Source organism: Platalea leucorodia (genome assembly GCF_965183815.1).
Source record: "Platalea leucorodia genome assembly, chromosome: 5".
Classification (NCBI taxonomy): Eukaryota; Metazoa; Chordata; class Aves; order Pelecaniformes; family Threskiornithidae; genus Platalea; species Platalea leucorodia.
Genome location: NC_138827.1, coordinates 19,265,812 through 19,282,996, shown reverse-complemented (window position 1 = coordinate 19,282,996; position 17,185 = coordinate 19,265,812). Strand labels below are relative to the sequence as shown.

General features: G+C 40.3%; 1 protein-coding gene across 3 annotated transcripts in view; it reads right to left on the bottom strand.

The window, feature by feature from the left end:
* PDPK1 (3-phosphoinositide dependent protein kinase 1) overlaps window positions 1-15,974 on the bottom strand; it is a 73,794-nt gene extending 57,820 nt beyond the window's left edge. For 2 of the 3 annotated variants that reach the window (XM_082313524.1, XM_082313525.1), the window contains exons 1-2: window positions 15,823-15,971; window positions 1,585-1,854 (exon numbers count right to left, since the gene is read on the bottom strand). In XM_082313524.1, the coding sequence (XP_082169650.1) occupies window positions 1,585-1,854; window positions 15,823-15,846 (294 nt within the window). In that variant the 5' untranslated portion in view covers window positions 15,847-15,971. Of the gene's footprint in view, window positions 1-1,584; window positions 1,855-15,822 lie in introns of all 3 variants that reach the window. The other variant, XM_082313527.1, reaches the window with a different exon arrangement.
* Between the last annotated feature and the right edge of the window lie 1,211 nt (window positions 15,975-17,185).

Genomic DNA, 17,185 nt, shown 5'->3' with positions numbered 1-17,185 from the left:
AGAGGTCCCTTGCCACCTCAATCCTTCTGTGATTCTGTAAAAGAAGCAAGCAAGTTTCCTTCTTGAAGGACGCAGTCTATAGGCTGAAGGCTACAGTCATTATCCTGAGCTTAAAGTTTTTAAATTAAAAAAAAAAAAATTCAGTTGCTGAAGACAGAACTGGACATTGGTGGGGTTTTTTTTAAATAATAATAAGCAAGTACTGTTAAGTCCCCTCCAGCAACAGTTTGTAACCTGTTCAGTGCCCAGGGAAAGAGCATAAGCAAGCATCTCCTGTGGAGTCTGATCATTATGAAAGGCATCCCTAAAACTATTGATCAGTTTCTCAAGTCATAGCACTGCAATAATGGACCACAACTGGTAAGGTTGACAGAGGAGGTGACAGGTAGGAAGAACTAACTCCCAAACACGCTTTCTCTAGCACTGAGGCCCAGATGACTATGGTAACTGAAAATCTGCTTGTAAAACTTTGAAGAATAAGGCTACATAGGGATTAACATTTTCATGGTATTCAGTCTCTCTCCTGCTGCCCACCTAAATGCATTTGAGCTAGACTTGGGACCAAAAAAACCATCTACCAGTGAACAGGTAGCAGAATGCTAGAACAGAAGTTTATTCAGAGTCTGGGCTAGGCACTGTGAATTTCTCTGTTTACAAGGAACGTGGTGCTAACTTTCAGAGACCACAAGCAGAAACCACAGCAGACCACAAGCAGAGACCACAGCAACTCCATTGGATTCTTTAGGGAAAACTGCAAGTTGCAAACTATGTATTTAAGTGCAAATTACTCTTGATGACTACTAGATGCCCACTTCCTAAGTGCCACAGTAGATTGTATAGGAAGAACCAGAAAAACCCAACATTTAGAGATCAACAACCAAAAGGTATATATAACAAATGACATGTGAAAAAGATGTGAAAAAGATACAGAAATATTACTTATTGTCTTACAATGGGGCAACTACAAAAGCATCAAATGAAAGGATTAACTGCTTCATGGGTTCTTTAAGATAACAATTCATTCATTCTTGTGCGATGCCATGGCTGTAAGAAGTAAGTTAGAAACAACCCCTTTAAGGCTACTGAATAGAAAGATACTAACTGTGGCCCATGAAGTCCTTGAGGGCCATGACACTAGAGGCTGAGAAAGAATATTGGACAAGTATCACTGTTCTTACTTTCTTTCCTAAGCATCTGGCAGTAGCTCCTGCCACAGACAGGACATGGCACAGAAGTTCTTACCATGACAAACTCCTAGCCCAGTTCCAATCCTTTATATCATAAAATTTTAACATAACCCATTACGCTATCAAACTTACATTAGAAAGCAATGTCTTGTAAAAAATCCAAGCATAAAGTCATCAGGATACAATGGAACTTCTGATGAGTTTGAAAAGTACTTGAAAAATCAGCACCCATATTTAGTGCAACACTTAATTAATAATTAAACTTAAAACCACTATGTCCCACTCATTTACTCTTCAAGCTGTTCTCTCCAGATTTAAATCTCAGCAATATTACTTGCACCACAAATTTTGAAGTTTATCTAAGATATCTGGCACCACCTATAAAAAGTAAAATTACCGTTGAAAAAGATCCTTCACCCAGAATTTTCCCAAATTTGAAGTCATCAGGTCGTTTCTTTCGAGGCTGTGGAGGCTGCTGTCCTGTATGTTGCTGCAAGGAGTTTGAACTAGATCTTGATTCAGCTGCAGTGCCCTCCATGTTAGATCCCTGTCTGCTGCCACAGGTGGAAATGACAGATGGAGTGCTGGAATCTGCCTGGTTCCTCACCATTGATGGGGATGAACAGGAGCATAACACCACACTAGACTGGATTGGAACAGCATCATACTGAAAAGAGAAATGAAACTGTTATTCCTATACCTTCAAATAATTACCACACACATCTGCACTTTATTTCCATAGGAGCATCATATAAAGTCCTATTTGAAAGAGTTATCATTAAGATGTCTTTAGGAGGGAATGTTAGTATTTATTTTGGAAATGGCAGCTCTTAATTTGTTAAACAACTCTATTTAGGTCATGCTGCACACATACATACAGCCTTAAGTCAAAAGTCTGAACACTTTAATTCAAGAACGCTTTTTTTCCAAACTAAAAAAAAAAAGCTCCCTAAATCCCAGATATCAAATTTCACCATATATTCTACTACAAATAATATGATCTTTAAACTTTATTTCATGCTTAGAGACAGAGCCATCTGTCCAATCTTAACAAGTAGTAGTTTTCCTGAAACTAAAAGAATTATCTAGTTATGCAATGAACACCTGTATTCACGAGTAACATTAGTTTAGAGATCTAAGTTACAATGAACTGTAAATGAACAAGTAAAGCACAAAAAAACTTTAATGGAGACAAAGGATACATTCCTACATTTTTACTTGGAATCTCGCTTTCTCCAATAGTATTTAAAATACATTGGAGAAGGAGAGGAAGAAAAGAGAGAACAACATACAGAAGGCAGATCAGCTGGAGGGTTTAATAATCAGCAATATCTAATACTTTTTTTGAAGAATGCTCTGGTCCATTAACTTTTTAAATGGAGATTACACTATTTAAATTGTACATAGGGTCATATAAAAACATCCCAATTCCAAAACAAAGAACCAGATATAGCGCAGAAAAGAGTAAGTACAAGAAGATACACTCCAAATACTGATTCTTGCAATATACAAAGCAAATCATCATTCAGTACTCTTCTATCAATTTTTCCCAAGTACAACCAAGGAAACTTGTTAAGCTGCTTTCCCTCCCTGTTGGTAATACACCTCCATTAGTCTGTCAGGTATCTGCTTCAAATGTTTTTCTTGAAACTGGCCAGAAAACACAGACAATAGGAGAGCTCTGCTGAACTACTTCCAACAATAAAAACTGAAGAGGTATGCCAACAGAGGAAACATTTAAGAAAATTAAAAAATAATGTTCAGACATGGTGTTAATCTCAGTATTCTAAAATATGTCCAGCAGAATGAAACTATGACTTAACTAAAATCTCCTAACCTAAAAACAGATGTATTATAAAACCCTGACCTAGTCTGTAACATCTCATGTTGATATTCAAATAAACAATACTTCTGACAAAAAGAATTTTTTTATCTCATGAATTTCAATTTGATTCAGAACAATCTTCTGCATTTCTATCAGAAACCACTTTAGAAGGGAACTGGACTTGCATTCAATCATGCATCCGGGCTTAAAGCACCTAGCTCCCAAATTAGCAGTTAGTCACTTGGCTGTGCTCTATGCAGTAGGGAAAAGCAGCCCTTATTTACTGTTAAACTTCTTTCAAAAATAAGATACAATTCAGAAATACACTTGACTTTTACACATTTAGTGGCATTACGGAACAATGAGACACAAACATATTTCTAAGCATGCAAATGTATACTTTCTAAATTGAGATGAAGGAAACAAGGTCAAAAAGAGTACAGCTAAAACTCTCCATTTCCTCCACTCTCCATAATTGATATATAAATATCAATTCCCACAAGACTGAAAATTAACTATTTTTAAGCAACTATTCTAAACAATACCTTCCAAGAAGCAAAAGGGAAGATTCCCTTTCCAATCTGAGTGCAGCCTACTTGTTCCAGGATCTCTATTGCTCCTTAGGGCTTTTTCCAAGAACTGTAACTACACCAATAGGGCAGCAGATCAGGAACAGGTAACAGCTGCTTTTATGAGACCTTTTTCTGAGCTTTGTGATACAGTGGAGACTGATGAGGAATCTGCCTATAATGATAGCTGTTTGCTATGTTTTGTACAGCTTTTGTGAGGACAAAAGGGGGGCGAGGCTGGGGGAAGACTTGGAGACATATGTGAGAATTTTGCTTTTTGAGAAGTTCACTAACTCCCCTAGAGAGCAGTATATGCCCTTACTCAGAATCAGTTATTCAGCATTCTTCCCTTGGCAGAGAAGAAAGTATATTGATGCTATTATGAGAACAGGACATACACATTAAAGTATATGTGCTGTAGGTCACATTTCCTTTTATGCCTTCTGCGTAGATATTTTAACAGACACCTTCCCCAGACTAGTTATTGCCCCTGACATTCTCATAGCCCAGCTGAATCACCTTTCCTTCAGACAGCTACTCAAACAGCAGCCTGTATAAAGATACACAGTAGACAGAATTAAAAACAGACTGTACTCTTTCCTATCAAGAGCACAGCCAGGCTGACACAAGTATGACTGCTCAACAACTGATGTCAATATAAGAAACATCCCATTAAGTGAAATATAGTAAATAAAAACAAACACATGCACACAGACTAAATATCAGGATTTAAATGATGAACTGGCTCCAGTCAGGCTATTCTAGAGCAACTGAGGGTTTACACATAAATAAAGCAGCAGCACTGGGAGGGATCTGATTAGATTCTGCAGCTAGCAAGATCACCTTAAAAAAAACAAACAAACAAGAAAAAAAAACCCACCACAAAAGCACCAGAGAGCACTGACAGAAGGGGTAAAAAGGTGTTGGCTGCAGTATATATCCTTGCACAGTATCTGAAACTAAGTCACAATGAATATCAAGTATAGAAAAGTCCTAAGGGAAGAAGAGACAGGAGGAAAGGACTTTGTAGAAAGAGAAGGTTATTTCCAGCCAAAGTATAACGTCAATTAGTCCCCTGACTTTCTCAAAGGAAAGTCAAGATCAAGAAGGACAGAGGAAGACGCAATAGATTTAAAGTATCAGTTACCTAAGAAATGACAGAACTATGCAACTAGGTATGTTGCACCTGAACATTTACAGAAAAGATCACTCCTACACTTACTTGTCTTTCCACACTCCACAGTCTTGTTTAGTATGTTGCATCCTGTAATATTTACTTTCTCAATTTTATTTTGAAAGATTCCAAAAAACATGCCTGCAGAGACTATTCATGCTTCTACATATATGTCTTCAAATGTGCCAGAGACAGAACACAGGCTAGCTCATCCAAGTCTACCCTCATACGGCCACTTTTTTGCAAAAATCAGATTTAAGATTCTGCTTCTGCTAGATACAGACTTTTTTAGTGAGGTATGAAGTCAATCACTGAAAAATTTAAAAACCTTCTAAACTGTGTCTGCAGTTCTCAGAAGCTTGAGGATGTTCTCCTTCCAGCAATTATCGACACTTCTCAGCTGGCAAGCCAGTGAAAGCACAGACCCTCACACAGTGACAACACACTTACCTATTGCACATCACGCATCACGGTGGGCCACACTGATAACCACTGATCTAATAATTCTATTTCTGCTTTTAAAAACTAGTCTCTAACACTACCTACTTTCCCAAGCTCTTCAGGATGCTGCTTCTAATTCACTTCCATGTAGAAATTATTTCCTTCTTAGTGCAATACACTATGGGTTTGAAAACCTAATAAGGAAGAAAATAACAAATCTGCTGAAGGTAAGTGGAATTATAGATCAGACATATCAAAATCTTCATTAACTAATTTTCAGTAAATCACTAGAAACAGGCTTCCTTTTATTTACATGCCATGTGAACTAAGTCCTTATATTGTTCTTTTCCCCTCTTGCCTGCAAACAGTAGAAATAAACTTTAAGAAAACCTGAATCAATGCAAAAAGCTCACTAGATAGCACTACATTTTTCCTTTAATGTAGGAAAAGCCAGTCGCAGGCAAAGCTCCCAGTTACCTAAAAGGACTTATACCTTTTGGAATCCTTTCTGCAATTCAGCATTTTGACAACAGCACTACCACTACAACTTTTAATGTATCTAAGCACACAGTATGCATCAAATATCACACTGCTCTAAAGCAAGTACAACAACAACTGCATCTCTACTAGCTTTTTCCCCACCGCAAAATCTGCAACACTCCTTTGCTGATACAGTTCTATCAACACTAACAGCAGCAAAAAAATACTTGTAGAGACTGGGCCTTCTGAAGCTTCCAGTATCTTTTACATCTGTCCTAACTGACATGATACTGAACCCTCACGATGACTGAGAATATTTTTGCTACCAGCGAAACTCTACTAGCAAAATCTCATTTCTGTTACAAAGAAAGTGTGAATAGGGTCCTAACCTATCACTTGTCTGATAACACTGAGTCTAACTTCTGACTGCATTACTGAATCTCTAGCTGCATTAAGACATAGGTCAGACATGATCACAAAAGCTCTTCCATCCACTTACCTATAAGGCCAATTTTTTTGGAAGCAGACCTTGCTAACAGAACGTATTATTTACACAAAGCAACATGAGCTCTAAACCTCAACTGGTACCTTTGTTTTGATTACAAACAATGCTGATGAGATTGTATAAGCTAGAACGTTGGCACAACCCTCTTATGAATGTTTTTTATGATAAACTCTTACAGGTCTACTACATGAAATAATGCAGATAGACATCCATAAAACATTTGACTTGGCATTATATTATGTCTCAAATACAGAATATTGTTGAGGAAAATGAATATAGGACATATTTTAAGTAAAACTGGTTAAATTCTTAAAAAACTTATATTTAATAGTCATCCCCAAACAAGGACCTCTTCCAGTTCGCACCTGGATTGACTCTCAAACTAAAAAGGTTGAAAGAAAAAGAATAACTGCATAAATTTAAAGACTGAGGGGAAAAAAACAACACACACCATTTGGCAAAAAAAGTGTCTCTCTTACTTAAAGCAATCTACAGCTTTTGGTAAATTAGACAGTGAGACCTTACTTTTGTCTCTACCAAAACATTACTACAAATGAAAACATGGTCCAAGAACTTAGCTATAATGGTGAAAACAAGTGGACAAAGAACTAGTCCATACCTGAGTATACAGAACTAGAAAGCATCAACTAGGAGAAGCAAAGTCTTACTGCCACTAGCACTGTGCAAACATTAAGGAGAAAACTAAAACAAAACAGTTTCAGGAGAAAAATCAAGACACTGAACCCCTGGAAAAACATCTAATCATCTGCCTAGATGAAGCTCCTGAAATTGGTGCTTATTAAAGAATCTGATTGGTTTAGCCTTGTGGTATCAGAGAATACAGAACTCTAAAAATTAGGATCACCTGCAATTCAACACGAGTCTTAATGGATATAAGAATTACCAAGTGGTCTATATCATAAGTGTTAGACTAAATTATAAGAAGCTCACAGGCTATCATGAAGATAAACCAACACAAACATGTATGCCCTACCTTAGCGAAGTCTGCTTAAGAAATTATAGGATTCAGAAAGCAACATAGCAGCACTCTAGGATAACTATGAATTAGTCTTTTCACTTGCAAATGGAATTTGAGAGGCTTTCAAAACAGATACTACATGATACAGTATAAGGTACCCTCCCCAGCTGTCGTAGTATCCAATCACAGCTTTTACATCTCTGCCAAACACAGCCCTTTGATACAGAAACAGGAAGATCTTCCAAAATCTATGAATCTAAGATTTAAGGTCCAAATTAATACACTTGTCTTCAGGTAAAATCATGGAGTCCATCTATTTATCTGCGCAATTAAGGAGGAATAAAGGCCTTTATTTCACGCTGAGAGAAGGTAATTGCTTTCATTGAACAAGTGTTTTGTAGTTTTATTAGAGATAAAGCTGACTTGCTACTATTTATCAATACTGAGATTCTGCTAAAGACAGTTTAAGTTAGATAGGCTTGGCCTGAGAGGTTTTGTAAATTATTTCGATATTGTCATACAAACCAAAAATTCTGAAATTGAAATTTCTTTTGTATAGCTTATAATTTAAACATTGACAACCTGGGGTCTCCTAAGGTTTTATCTGCAAAATGCAAAGGGAAAAAAATGAACAGCTAGGCAGTTATATTTAACATTCTTTTCATGGTACACTGGTATTTCAGAGGGTTGACAAAGATGCAGCAACTGCATCTGACACACATCTTGTATCTGAGAAAGCATAAGAAGGGGCAATTAACAGATATTATGCACAGCTTTCCCATTGGCTTCCTCCCTCCTCATATCCCACAATGAAAATGTTTACCTTCTCCAGGTTCCCCAATACTTATTTGTGACAGCCTCCACTTCAAAGGCTAGAGTGCAACACACCCTGGAAGTTCCAGCATATTCCAAATGGAATAAAAAAAAAAGGCAACTCATCAGGTCAGATACTAAGATGGGCCTGAATGTATATCCTCAAACTGTTCCTCATAGTACCTAAAAAGAGAATGCAGGCAAAAGCAGGGTAGTTCAGCTACAAGAAACAAGTTAAGATACAAAGAAACACTGATTCAGAATAACAAAATCCAACTAAAAGCCTCACCTTCCAGTGCAGAGAGCACAGTACAAGTGGCACTTCCCATCATACGCCAACCCCATCCAGGAGTGGTTTGCAGGAAACGTAATGATTATCATGTGACCCCCATCAATATTCAACACCAGTTTCCCTTTCATAACCTCTGTATGCTGCTACACCAGAGCGACTGCCACGAACGAAGGCAACCCAGAACAATAAATGGTGTGCTTTCATAAACTGCAGTAAACATGAATTCTCATACCTTATATCCTCATGTCTGTCTATGCTCCGGACTTCTGTCTAAAAACAGACTGTCAAACTTTCTGCTAAGTGACCAACAGCATCCTCTTTCTATTAACCAATTGTACATATTTGTGTATAGAAAGCGAAACAATATACTGAATAAATTATGAAACTCCATTGCATGCCAGTTTCCATTTATATACGCTTAAAAGTTTGTCAGATGATTTAAAGAATTTAATAATACATCTGTTTGCCAACATATTATTATTACCTTTAAGGAATTAAAATATTTGCCTAAAAAAAAGATAAAATCCATTCATATGCCTTAAAAAGTGTCACTAGATGCTGTCAGACTGTCTTATCATTATAACATAAAATCAAGCATGTAACACACAGGACAAAACTCAGATTAAGCCAAGCCTCACCAGTACTTCTGAATGCACTACACTAGTAAACTGTTCATCCACCTAACAAGTTAACTTTGACACTCAAATACATACAGCCATATTAAAAAAATTGAAACACCATAGTAATTAGGAGGTATTTAAAAACATGTACGCTGCTCTCACTTTCAGCTTGACAGAAGATTACGCATCTCCCCAATCAGGAAGGAATACCACTAGACCGAACAGTAAGGAAACCAGACTTAGTATGCTTTCAGATTCTGAAATCTGAAGAAAAAATTGCCAAAGGCTTTAAAGAACCACACTCAACATTCGGTCATTGAAAAGAATGAATATATTAAAAAAATATATTGTGACTGAATACTACATTGGCAAATACCTAGTCTTCTCTGGGATGAAAACATTAGGCCATACTTTAATGACTTAACTCTGTGCAGCAGAACGTGCAAAATATAGCATTAAAAATATAGTAAAAAAAATAATCTGATCAAAAGGGATGCTATTAAGGCATTTAAAAAAAATCTCCTGTTTTTAGGTACTATACAAAGCAGTTAATTAAACAAGCTGGTTAATCTTCAACATATCACAAGAAGTGACATTTATATTGAAGTGACAGGTCTTTTTCATCCTTTCTTAAGGCAGATAATTCAAATGTCTAACACAAAATCATAAATAAAATCAACAGGCATTTCTAAGAACAAACATCCCTCTCCAAAAAACAAACGAGGCACTTATTAAAAAGTGTACTAGGTTACAAAGACGCTGAAGATATTTTCCCAGGACAACAGGATGTTTTTTTCTATAGAGAAGTTATTCGAAGATCGTAGTAAGCTATTTTCTTCAAACTGCAGTAAACAAACCCTACTCCAAGTATTAGTTATTTGTAGATATTAAAAAGTCATTAACATCAAACATTAATCTTCTGTAGCACAGTGGTTTGCGTTTATGTCGTGTAGAGCTGCATCAGCACTCTCTCAAACCTCATTGTCAAATGATATGCAAAGATGACTGCAGAGAACTTAAGATCTAGCTCATAACCCAACAAATTGCCCATCAAGTCCACGTGTCTTGAAGAACCCGACCATTACAGTCAGCAAAACATCTGAAGTCAAACAATTTGTCAAAATCTATACTTTGATCAAGGTTCATGAATGGTTACTGATTACCACATTTAAAAGAACAGATTGAAATCTCCTATTTCAATTATAAAAGCTATTTTAACACAACTTTGTTTTGCAAAAGAATCTGAAGACATCTATCTGGAGTGACATTTTTTGATCTCAGAAGTTGCCACATGAAAAATTTGTTGCTTAATAGACCATTTTTATGAATAAATCATGCAAATTTCAAAAGCATTCACTTGTATAAAAGGAAGATTTTTTTGTTATTTCAGACTCCCATGCTAACTCATTAAAGAAATCTAGGCTCTGACCCACCAAAATAACTATGCTCACCTTCATGCACAGTGTCATTTGAAACCTCTCAAATGCTGGAAAGTAAGCATTCATTGAAACACTGCATAAAACTGGTTCCCCCCCCCCCCAATCTCTTAAAGTATCTTCATAGAAATGACCATCATTTAAAATAAAAGATGACTTTTTTAAAAATAATGTCCTGGTAACACATTTCAAGATTAAAGATTGTAAGTGTTAATGGAAGGGGAAAGCTTAGAGCAGTTAATTCTTCAAAGACACTATTCTACCTAAACTGGCTGGGACCTTCGCAATAGTGGGAAACAGAAGTATGAAAAGAATTCAAGCTGATGTAGTCTGCTTGAATATATTAACAGCCCTAATTTAAAGAAAAATTACAGTAATATGAAGGTAATGTTGAAAATACTTGTAATAAATCATCATAAGATACAGTTACTATTTCAGAGGAAATACATATAAAGCCCTGGCTAAGCCTGACAATGCCATGCTCCAATAACCTATGAAAATGTGATTAGTAAAACTGTTTTTTTCAGGGACTTTTCTTTGTATTATTGTAAGGCACAAGTAGGTTGTTAAAAACAAGACTCTAGTTTCTAGTTGACAGTTGTTTGCCTCATGTTCGAAATCAATTTTGGAAGACACAAGTCCTATCTTCAAAACATAATCAAGAAGATTTACTTTGAAGAAGAATCAAAATTAATTGATTTTTCTTCTTAAGTTCTCTGGATGTACATCCTCACAAAGTTCATGGTATACAAAGAAGTGTTTTGAAGTATGGGGAGACATACTGTATTGTTTATATAAAATAATCTCAAAACAACAGAAACAAAGCTCAGCTCTGACACTCTACCTCCTTCATAACCGAACTGATCACCTACCATCAGTTCCTTACTTTCTGCAGTAAATCTATAACACAGTTTATCCATAAGTGATTAATGAGGAAATCGGATTCATGTTCTATCAGCAAAAGTATAACCAATAGGTTGAAGGATTTGGAAGCACAGAGAACACCTCTACATTGTTACATTGCTTTGACTCTTCATTTAGGGAATAAAGGTATTTTACCCACAAGACTGATTTTGTTTCTACAGAAATTAACTTCTCACATACAGAGCAATGTTGACTCAAACATTTTAGTTCATGCAAATGCCTTTTTCTAAATTTGACAGCCTTACACATAGGGCGGTATTTCCGGCCACTAATTTCCAGGATTCTAATTCCAAATTCAGGTAGGGATTAAAGCTAATGAAAGGATTTGTAAGAACCTGCATATCAGCCAGTTACCCTCTAACCTCCTCTGCTGCTAAGCAAAGCACTTAAGTTCTAAGCACCTTCAGGAGCAGAGACTATTTAAGGCCTCCTTCCACTGCCTCCCTCCCCTCCCCAAGCCTCAAAACAGATCAGAAACAGGAAACCACAAAAATCTCTAAGAACCTAAAGGCAGCCTATGGCCCAAATAGCTATATATGTAAACAAGCCATTGAGAATTCATTTCACACAAACAGATCCAGGCCAGCTCACAAGAAAACAAAAGCCATCTGTAATCACAATAGTCTAGATCACATTCTACCCCATCAGTTATTTCATGAAGCACACCAATATTAAAAGGTGTTGTGCAGCATGGATGGGGGCTCACGATAACAAACACAAAAGGACTTCCTATACTAGGCTCCTTGCTAGCAATTCTAGGAGGCAAAGAGAACAAGTTTCGGCGAAGAGCAGAGAAGCAGCCCCACAAGAGGTGGCAGTACGTAGATGGAGTGTACAAAGGCTGGACAGCACAGTCAAGAACTGTAAATTAAATTCCTGCAGGATTACTAAAGAACTGAACATCAAATTTAATACTTTCTTTCCAGAAGAATGTGCTAAGCAAGTTAATCCTTGCAATTTTTCACCATAAAGAATTACAGAATGTTTGCCAGGTGAAGTATTTACAGCTTGTCTTTTAAAGCAGAAAGCAAGTCTCAATTTCAATATTTAGTCACACAACAAACCAGTTACAGCACTGTTGAGCAGAATCCATTAGGTGTGAAAATAAGGTTCTAGACCAAACAGTTAACTCTGTGCATGTTGTGTTCAGTCCTTTCATGCACTTCAGCTAGACTTTAGTAACTTTCCACAAGCTTACCTGCAAATAAGATCTCAGAAAGGGAAGTGGGGAGGGAGAAAAAGCAGCTCCTTCCCCTTTTTTGCTTCTTTATTACATATATATAATCTAACTTGGCCACCTGCAAAAAAAGTTTTCCTATTTGAAATAACAGAAACAACAATTCCTTGGCTTCAAAGAAGTTCTTCAGGAAGCTCCAATATGAGGAACTTGAAGAAGGATTTTATCTTTCAAACATAGTGTTTTCTGAATTGAGTTTTTATCTTTCCGTATTAAAAAGTAATTTTTCACTTGTATATTTTCTGATGCCATAAACGTGCTAGTTCTACAGCAATCCATACAGCTTTTCTAGAAAAAAAAATTAGACAAAATACAAGTTTACTGCTAAAAAACAGGGATTACTAAAATATTTCACATCTTCATAGATCAAACCTATTTTTATTAATTTGCCAGTTTATTACTTTTTTCAGTCTAACAAAGTGGCTGGTTTCATGCCTTCTGTACCAAAATTCCTGCAAGTACTTCAGTAGTCAGCATCCCTTTCAAAATTTTTCCTGCAATGCTGCCGTCCAACTGATCTGCTTTAGGGAAGTGAAATGAGCCCGAGTCTGCAGGCTGTCTTACAATGTCCAGCTACAGCAATCTACTTGTAGAGTTTCAAGAGCTATATGAAACAGACATTACTTCTAGCACTGTAAGTAATAGACCAATAATGTATAATTTGCTTTTAAAACAGAGCCTACCCACACAGTGGATTCATTGTTTAGTTGAACATTGCTATTACATCCAGGTTATTCTTGGGATCATCTCCTTTCCACTAGCTACCAGCACTTCCTATGTTAGAAATATGAATGCATACAGAATGGCTCCTCTAAAGCTTCTTCCATTTTTTCACCTTTGAGCACCATCTCAGCACCTGTATCTTTTACTGTTTTCTACTCCTGCAGTGTGCTTTGGTAAGAGATTTACAGAAAACTTATCCCAGGTAAAAGCCTATGCATGAGTGATAAAGACTAGTCACAGCGTTATGCTGAAAACCCAAGAGAAGAGAATATTAAGTAGACAGATATGTAGGGAAAATCCCTCAAGCCTGTCTGAAAATTTTATACCTACAAATAACTACAAACAAAACTCTTACCACAGCCTAGTCTAATTCCTAGCATAGATGCAGAAATTACTCTATTAAGGACCCAGTTCTTTGAAAAGTGTAGTTTATATTAGTTCCACAGGGGAGGAAAAGAAAAAAAGTTAGCAGTTTTGTTGATACATATCCATGACTATACTATAGGTTTTTTCAGGTCAGAAACACTGGTAGACTCTAATAGTCACTAGAGCAGCTAAACCTTCCAGTGAAGGTGTTGCTGAAAATGAAGATGTAAATAACCATTCTTCCAGACTCTTCATTTTGAGAGGAAGAGCACTTCTTGATAGGAGACCCAATATGCTTATAATGAAGGCATTAACAGCAAATAACTAAGACCACACTGACACCTGCAACTAAAGCAGCACTAAAGTTGTTTCCTTCTCAAAAGTGCAATTCTCTCCTTGGTAGCACTTCTTCAGAAAACAGTAGGATGTTTTAGGAGTTGTCTCCACATACACAAATACAAAAGTTAACTGTTTTGGCAGAGGAATGCTGGAATATTCCTTTCAAAGCTGTGCTATATTCCCCTCCACCCCAGCCTTTTGCATTTATAGTAAAATAATCACAGAACTCATTCGTGTCATTAATTCCATCACACAAACATTAACAGTAACTTGCTCAGAATCTCAGAAACACTGGATTTCCCATATTTGATATAATCTGAATTACAAAAGGTCAGCTGAATCAAGCCACCTCTATCTGCTACTGCCAGTCAGTACACTCACCTGACCACAGAAATATTAAACAGGATGGAAGAGAAGGAATTAAAAATAAGTTATGCTGAAAAAATAGTTTTAACAAAAACAGTTGTCAAGTTTGTTCTTCGTTCATTCTCTCTCTGTATGTTTCTCTTACAGGCAGGGACTTAAACCATATATAGAAAAGGACCAGAAATGTATTTTGGAGAGAAAAACCTGGAAAGAGAGGCAACAAGCAAGGACAGAAGCATAAGGGAAGCATACTCCCTGTTTAAAAGAGTCCAAGTAAACAGAAGTCATCTCTGATACTGAGAAGCAGCCATATGGAGCTCTATCAAGTGGCAGAAAAGCAAAACTAATTCCTTTAATAATCAACCATTGCTTTATTTCATAATCCTCGATGCAGTATTTCATGTCCTCCCCTGTAGGGCTATTCCACATAATAATTCTTGTCTTCAGTCAACAAATGTGATTCTGTGTAACTCCCTGATGAAAGAAGCACTGAGCATGAAGACGAGAGCACTGAAACGGGACTTCAAGAATCAACTCGGCTATGCCAGTCTCCATGCGAAAGACCCTCCTTGGCCAATTCCAACTGACGAAAAAAGTCTTAAGTGCTGCAGAGTGGAGCTTGGCAGCTTGCAACCGATAGAAAGTACACGAGACCCCAAAGCACAGCAGCACGGACGCAAGGATAAGGAGCATACCGTTGCCAGTTAGTTACACCGACATCAATGAAAGCTGGTAGTTAGCTTTGTGAAAAACACTCTTTTCATAAGGGAATTTCTACACTAACTAAACTGTGTAACCTACAACACAAACTAAGATTTACCGTCACCCCTTCTGTGTATCGGCTACAACTCCATCTTAAATTAGTCAGTGCTCGCAAAACATTAGAGTTGTACACCGTGAGACTAACGTAAACAACTGTGTGTGAAACGCCGTCCCGCCACGACCCTCACGATCTTCCTCACGCGTTGGCTTTCGCTACAAACGAAATCGATTACAGAGCAACAGGTGGCTCCCCCCGGGCCACGACGCCGGTTCTCCCGGTGGGAGACGGCCCGGCAAAGCCACGCCAACGCCCCGTACCCGGAACCGAGAGCCAAGCTCCGCCAGAGGCCGCGGGGCGGCTGCTGCCGCCGCGCCCCAGCCTGGCTTCCTCCCGCTGCCGGGCCGAGCCCGGGGCGCCCGCCGCCGCGCTCGCCCCGCGCCTCAGGGCCCCGCCGGCGCCGGGGGCGGGAGCGGGGCCCTCCCGCCAGGCCCGCGGCGACCCAGGAGGCGGGGGGGGGGGGCCGGAATGAGGACCGGGAGCGGCAGCGCCCAGGCCGGCCCCACGGAGGGCAGCGCTCGCCCGCCCCCCCGGCCGCGCGGGCGGCAGGCGGCGGGGCCGCCCGCCAAACCGCACCACGACCCCGCCGCCCTGCAGCGTGTAGGGCACGGGCGGCCACCCCCTCACGGGCCGGCCCCGGCGCCCGGGCCTACTTCTCCTCCCGGCGCACGGCGGCCGCCAGCAGTCCCGGGGGGCCGCAGCGCCGGCCCCGCGCCCCGGACTCACCAGGTGGCTGCTGGTGCTGGCCATGGGCCCCGCCCGGCCGGCGCGGCCCGCGCTCCCGTCGCCCTTTAAGATCCCAGCGCACGGCCGCCGAGCCCGAGCCAATGGGGCGCCCGCATCCTCCGCCCGTGACGTCACCCACAACAATACCCCCCCCCTCCGCCGCGGGCAGGACTTCCGCGCAGCCCGCTCGCTCACTGGTGGCGCCATCTGCTACTCACGGGCGAGCCCGGAGGGAGCGTCCCCCGTCAGCCCCCGCGTCCTCGGCCGAGGGGAGCATGCGCAGCTGGGGGGTGACGCTGCCGGCTCCAGCCCCCGTCAGGAGGCCGAGCACGGTGAGGGCGGAAGAGGGCCGGGCAGCCTGGCGGCGCGGCCTCCCCCAGCCTCCACCCTGCGCTCACATCCGGGTTCGTGCCACGACGCAAGAGTGCTCTGGGAACGACGACGTGGTGACGTCAGGGGGCGGGTGGTGCCGGGGCGGTGCCTGGCGGCGCTGCAGGGTTTGGCGGCGTACGGCGTTCCTGCTGCCTGCGCTGCCGGTACCGGCCGGTGCCTCAGCTGGGGAAGGCCTCTTGCGAGCACCGAGTCCGCGTTACAGCCGTGAACTCAAGTGCGTCATAAATGCCCTTTCAGTACAGGTGTTCACTCCTAAAAATCTGCCTCCTCTGGAAAAAATACACGTCCCCTCTGCCCCTTGGGTACAAATTCACTGATTCCGACACGCAGTTTTCATCACCAGGCTTTCCGTTGCAGTCCGGGAACAGAATCATCTTTACCCCGTGTAAGAAACGCGCCGCTCAGTACCTGCCGACGTTTCTTACTGCTGCGCCGTGTGAGAGACCGCTGGCTCAGGCGCGTGTGCAGAAAGCACGGTCTTGCCCACCTGTGTCCACAAGCACTGGAAGCACGTTTCCTCACAGGAGTGAGTGAGATCCAGCGCCAGCCACCACCAGGATCGCAGGCGCGCTGAGAGGGATGGGCCATTGGTGCACTTGGCAGCAAAACAATTTGAATTTGTCAAGGGATTATTGAATTGTGAGGGATTACTCAAAAGGATGACGCAGGGAAGGACCATCTAGTCTAGTGAACTGCATCAGAATCTACAAGATACAGATATTTAGCTTCAAATGGGGGATGGGGTGGAGGGCCAGGGCAGCCGCAATGTCCCAGTGTTGAACTACTTTCTTTAGAAAGATTTTTGCAATAGGCAGCCTAAATCAATTTTCCTGTATGACGATTTTCTCTTCCTTTTCTTCAGCAGACAAGTAGGACAACTGATCATAATCTTCTAACGGGTTGAGCGTGGCGGGGGTGTGTGTGTGTGGTTTTTTGTTTTAAATATACCTTCACACTTTTTCAGACTGTA